Here is a 5624-nt window from a genome sequence, read left to right on the forward strand (position 1 = left end):
GTTTATTTCGATATCAGTCCTTTATAATGATATTTTGTTTTGTTTCAGTTCCATTATTATTTATAGTATAATACTTTTATTTTTGTCTTAATTATTATTTTGTTTGCATTTAAGATAATAAAGTTTTATTTAGTATTAGTTAGTCCTGATTTTAATAATTACAATTATTTTTTAAAATTCGTAATTTGATGTGCTTTGTTTTTATTTTTGTATTTAAGTCATTTGTACATTACACGATAACATGTGTATATATTAATTAATGAATATAAATCATGTATTTATTTATTTTAACCAGTTAGTATCATGAACATCAAATTTTGTTACATTATTATAATATATGTTTTCTATTGAACATTAAAGTTTTTCTTACTTTGTTAATAGTATTTTATATGTATTTATATTTGCTTTGAATTTTTTGACTTATTTTATTAATTAATATAGTGTTGTATTTTACATTAATCTTATGTTACCCTCACGTGCATAACTCGACTCATCATTACATAATTGGATTAAGAGTAAGATATTTTTAATTTAAAATTGTTTTAAGTGGGTTGTCTTAAGTTATTAGATATCCGCTTTTGACGATTTTAAATTAAAAGTGTATCTCACTAGTGACACCTACAAATTGATTCATCAATTTAAAATTTGAGAATGGAAGAAAAAGAAATATTCGACTATTTAAATTTATCGAAAAAAGGTTATTATAACTCATTTAAGATATAGTCTCGATAATTTTAAATAATCGAATATTCTTTATCTTTCTAAAAGATTGGTAATTTTAATTTAATCTATTTTGGTGCTTTTGAATATTGTAAAATTCATGTGTTGTTGTTTTGTTGGGGATCATAAACCAAATTAAACTCGAATTTGTAAATTTCATTGCAAATATATTAATTAATCGACTAGGTACCGATTTAGGGCGTTGTGGGGGTGCTAATCCTTCCTCTCATGTAACCGACTCCCGAACTCAGATTTTGATAACGTAGACCTCAATTTGTCGTTTTAATTAAAATTATTTTTTTATTTAAAATGGCGAAACGTTTTTTGGGTGACCAATCACACCCTAATCAAATATTGGTGACGACTCCTCGAACCGTATGTTTTTATTTTAAAGGAATCCCAAAATTTTTGAAACTAGAGGTTTTCTAAATCACATTCATTTTTAATTAAAATTTAATCATGAAGAGATAATTAAAAAATGATGTGGTTTTCAAAATCTTACTGTCGCTTTTAAGAAAAAAATTGTTTCGACTAAGACTAAGGACAACTTAAGAGTGATGCTGATGCTTTGAAATTAAGAATTTTATGAGTTTGAGATTTTAGAGAATTTTTGTGGTTTTTGAAAAATAATAATAATAATAATTTTTTAAAAATAAAACATTTAGAAAAAAATATAAAAGTTCACTATTTTAAGTGATTGATAAAAAAAATTAAGTGTGGTAATAGATTAGATATTTAAAACAATATCTTTGAAAATATTAAACATCTCCGTTAGCGGAAAAGAATTTAAGCAGAAAAAATAAAAAAAAAATGGAGTGGCAGTGGTTGGTTAGATCAGTGGACAGTTTCCTCAAACAAATTGTCATCGTATAAACCACACGTCGTGTAATACAAGGAACATTCATTTCTACCTGCCACCTACAGTTTTGGTATCACTTCGTTTTTTCTTTTTATTTCAGGGCTTCCGGCAACAGGCACCATATATTATATATCAAGGACAACGCAAAAGTTTCTTTGATCTTTTGGGGAATCTATTTTTTCTTTTTCTTTCATCATGGCTTCCCCGGTAACTACCTCCGACGAACCCTTGACTCCGGCCGGCCGCCTTTTTCTCCAGCCGCAAACAAACGTCGTCATCCACTGTATCCTCCGCGGCCAAAGCCCGGGCGACGTAGATGCTATGAAATCGAATATTAAGTCTTCCTTGATGGTCCAACACCCCAGATTTTGCAGCCTTTTAGTTCGTGACAAGAACGGGTTCGAGCACTGGAGAAGAACCCATATAGACCTTGACCGGCACGTAATCGTCATCGATAAACGGCTCGATAGATCGGGTAATTTCGTTGACCAAGACGAACCCGAAGGTTCCACTACCGAAGAAGCCGATGAAGCGGCGGTGAACCAGTACGTGGCGGATTTATCAGTGACTTGTCCTTTGAGCGTGGACAAACCCTTGTGGGAATTACATTTATTGACGGCGCACAAATGCGCCGTCTTCAGGATTCATCATGCTTTAGGCGATGGGATCTCTTTGATGTCCATGTTGATGGCCAGTTGTCGGCGGAAGGACGATGCTGACGCCCTTCCTAGGATGGTTCCCGACAAGAGACCGGAGATTAGGGGCGGGAAAGGAAGGGATTGGGTTTGGTTGTTCGGTGCCTTGTGGTGGTTCTTGAAGATGGTTCTTCACACTTTGGTGTTTTCCATGGAGTTCGTGCTTAGGAGTTTTTTTGTTTCCGACGAGAAAACGGTGATTACCGGCGGTGATGGGGTGGAACTCTGGCCAAGGAAACTGGTTACTGCTAAATTTGTGCTTGATGACATGAAGGTGGTCAAAAGGGCTGCTCCCCATATTGTAAGTGACAACAAAATATTACTTCTTTTACTCTAAACCTGGGATTGTTTGATTTGGGTTGTCATAATTACCACCATTTTTGGAATGTTTTTGGATCTTTTGCTCTTATGGCAGTTGGATAATTTGACTCAATCTGCTATTTTTCCTGGGAAATTGGGGAGTACTCTGCCATTTGTTCACTGAAAAGGCTTTGGATTAATATACATTTTGGTATCTAAACTTAGTTTTAAGGCTCAATTTAGTACTTTAGCTTTTTATCCAATTAGACACCTAAATATGACTTCAAGGTTCAATTTGATACTTAATTTTTTTAACCCAATTACAGATTTAAACTTGAGTTTTTACTTTAATTTGGAACTTGAATTTGGCTCATCGATTCAAATTAGTTAAAAATAGTAAGAATCAATTTGAACAAAAAAATTAAATTCAAGTGTTAATTTAGATTAAAAAAACCCAAGTTCATGTACCTAATTAGTCCAAATATTAAATTGAGCAACCTTGAAACCAAGTTAAATTACTAAAATATATATTTAGTTTCATTTTTTAACTTGCAAAAGACGTACTAAAACCAGTGGCCGATGTATGCTTTGGTCAGGGAGGGCACTGAAATCCAAATATCCTTATAGTAGTTCATTTTACTTAAGGTGTTCATCCTAAAATTTTATCTGTGTCTACCCCATATGAAAAATTTATGTTATTAATACACGTGTGCTCGCCCTTAAAAAATTTCTAGATCCGACACTACCTCAAACTGTAGACTAAATTCTAAATTAGTCCCTAAATATCAAAAGCTGCAATTGAATCTCAGTGTGGTTCCGCTCAAATTCAACTATGCTGCAGACCATTAATGATGTCCTCTTTGGAGTGGTTTCATACGGGCTCTCAAGATACTTAGACCATCGAACACCAAACGGTAACCTTCTTTTCCCTATCGACGACGAATATCGGCTTTAACGGCAACCATCCGGACTCATCAGTTCTCTTTTTTTGTTAGCCTTGCGTGAGGGCCTTCGTATGACAGGGGTATCCATGGTTAACATAAGAGCACAACCAGGGTTGCAGAACCTATCGAAGTTAATAAAGAACAAATCAGATGCACGATGGGGCAACAAATTTGGTGTGATTCTACTTCCAGTTTATTATCACAAAACTCCCAATGATCCTTTAGAGTATTTGAAGAGAGCAAAGGCGACTGTTGACAAGAAGAAACACTCTCTCGTGGCTTATTTCTCGTACTGGATCGGGGATCTTGTAATGTCGTTGCTAGGATCAAAGGTATAAAATTATACACCATCGATACATTACATACAAATTTATATATACTTTTTGAATCAATTGTTTTTTTTTTTTGATGTTGCAGTATGCTTGTATGCTTAACTACAAACTCCTCTGCAACACTAGTTTCACCATCTCGAACGTTGTTGGCCCTCTAGAGGAAATTTCCCTTGCAGGCAACCCAATCTCCAGCATTAAAGTCAGCACATCCAGCCTTCCACAGGTAAAATACATGCCATGTTACTCTTTTACTTTATTTTCTTGAAATATGCACGTCTCACCAATACTACAGAGGAACGAGTCTCTAACAACAATCATATTTTAAATATGTTGCACCTCTTGCATAAATTATATCTCCGCTGTCACTATTTCGTGTATCTTTATTGTCATTTTTTTATACGAGAAACTCAAGGCCTAAAGTTATTTGTAATATATCCGAGGATTCAGTCGAAAATAACTTGTCATGTCCTCCACTTAACTACAATCTTTTAATGTGATCGATGTCAATCATACCACCAATAAATCTATTATTTGAAAGTCGAATTTACCTATATGTCAACCCTTCAATAATCATAACCCTAGGACCGACACAACCACCCTATCGCATGATTATCAACCTTGGGGTTGAAATCGACCACCCTATTGCATGTTACAGTATTATCAACTGTCTAATATCATCACCTGTCTATTAAGTCTATCAACGAAATACATGATTTCTTAAAAAAAATTATCGGTGATTTATTTTAAATAGATTTTTTCTCGTTATTGTGAATGCAGGCGTTAACAATGCACATGTTGAGCTATGCTGGTAAGGCCGAAATGCAAATTTTGGTAGCAAAAGATATCATCCCTGATCCAGAGTTTCTAGCTAAATGCTTTGAAGATGCCTTACTTGAAATGAAGGAGGCTGTACTAGGAAGCAATAAAAGCATAGACAAAAATACAAAATAATAAAAAAAATACACTTTAATTAATTCCTGTACAATAGAACATCAATAAATTTCTGTACATCATTACATCAAAATTCCAGTGAAAGGAAAAGTAAAAAGGTTGTTGGTTTGTTTCTTGTGTTTTTATTTCTTTGTGTATATTTGGTTGTTCGTAATTTGTGTAGTTATTGGTGCTTTATATAACATGTGTAGGGTGCTACATAGGGTAAGTATTCAATCGAGTCGAGTTGAATTAAATTTTTTTGAGTTATTCGAATTTATTCGAATTGACAAGTTATAAATAAGGTTGATACAAAGGTGTGATTTGAAAATTTTTGAATCAAATAGTTGGCAGTGTTGACGACGGATGATGATCGACGGTGACCAATGATGATCTATGATGATAGTGGTAAGTGGTGGCCGAAGACGGAAGACTTTGATTGAATTCATTAGTCAAATTAATAATGTATCAAGAGTTAGAGGTCAAAATAAAATTTAATTTAAAGTTTAGAGTCAAATTAACATTTATATAAAGTTTGAGGGTCATATTAAGAAATAGCCCCTTTTAACTAACTTGCCATGTCATGAATTAATTACTCAGTGATTAAATTGTAAAAATCTATGAGTGATAAACATTTAACAGATTCAAAATATAAGTGATTAAACATATATTTTTTTTAAAAATTTTGATGAGTAAAATTATTAGAATATAAAACTATCCAGTAATTTACCCATATAAAAGTTACTAATCACATTAATTGATTAGTTTTGTTGAGCAAGTAAAACTATGAGAAAGTATATATATATATATTTATATGAATGGTCGTGGTTATGTCACGTTTGAT

At 33.0% G+C, this 5624-nt stretch overlaps 1 protein-coding gene across 4 annotated transcripts; it reads left to right on the forward strand.

Annotated features, from left to right (window-relative positions):
• Positions 1-1563: 1563 nt before the first annotated feature.
• LOC120144504 (O-acyltransferase WSD1-like) lies at positions 1564-4871 on the forward strand. 4 transcript variants are annotated; one of them, XM_039158546.1, is made up of 5 exons: positions 1564-2575; positions 3416-3488; positions 3570-3850; positions 3977-4073; positions 4659-4762. In XM_039158546.1, exons 1-4 carry the CDS (start codon positions 1775-1777, stop codon positions 4046-4048), a joined length of 1227 nt encoding a protein of 408 aa, XP_039014477.1. In that variant the 5' UTR covers positions 1564-1774; the 3' UTR covers positions 4049-4073; positions 4659-4762. The 4 variants fall into 4 exon arrangements, with proteins under 4 accessions (XP_039014477.1, XP_039014476.1, XP_039014475.1 ...); XM_039158545.1 differs by having other exon boundaries at positions 1565-2575; positions 4628-4760; XM_039158544.1 differs by having other exon boundaries at positions 1571-2575; positions 3936-4073; positions 4659-4770.
• Positions 4872-5624: the final 753 nt, after the last annotated feature.

This window comes from Hibiscus syriacus, unplaced genomic scaffold, assembly GCF_006381635.1.
Source record: "Hibiscus syriacus cultivar Baekdansim isolate YM2019G1 unplaced genomic scaffold, ASM638163v2 tig00110890_pilon, whole genome shotgun sequence".
NCBI classification, from domain to species: domain Eukaryota; kingdom Viridiplantae; phylum Streptophyta; class Magnoliopsida; order Malvales; family Malvaceae; genus Hibiscus; species Hibiscus syriacus.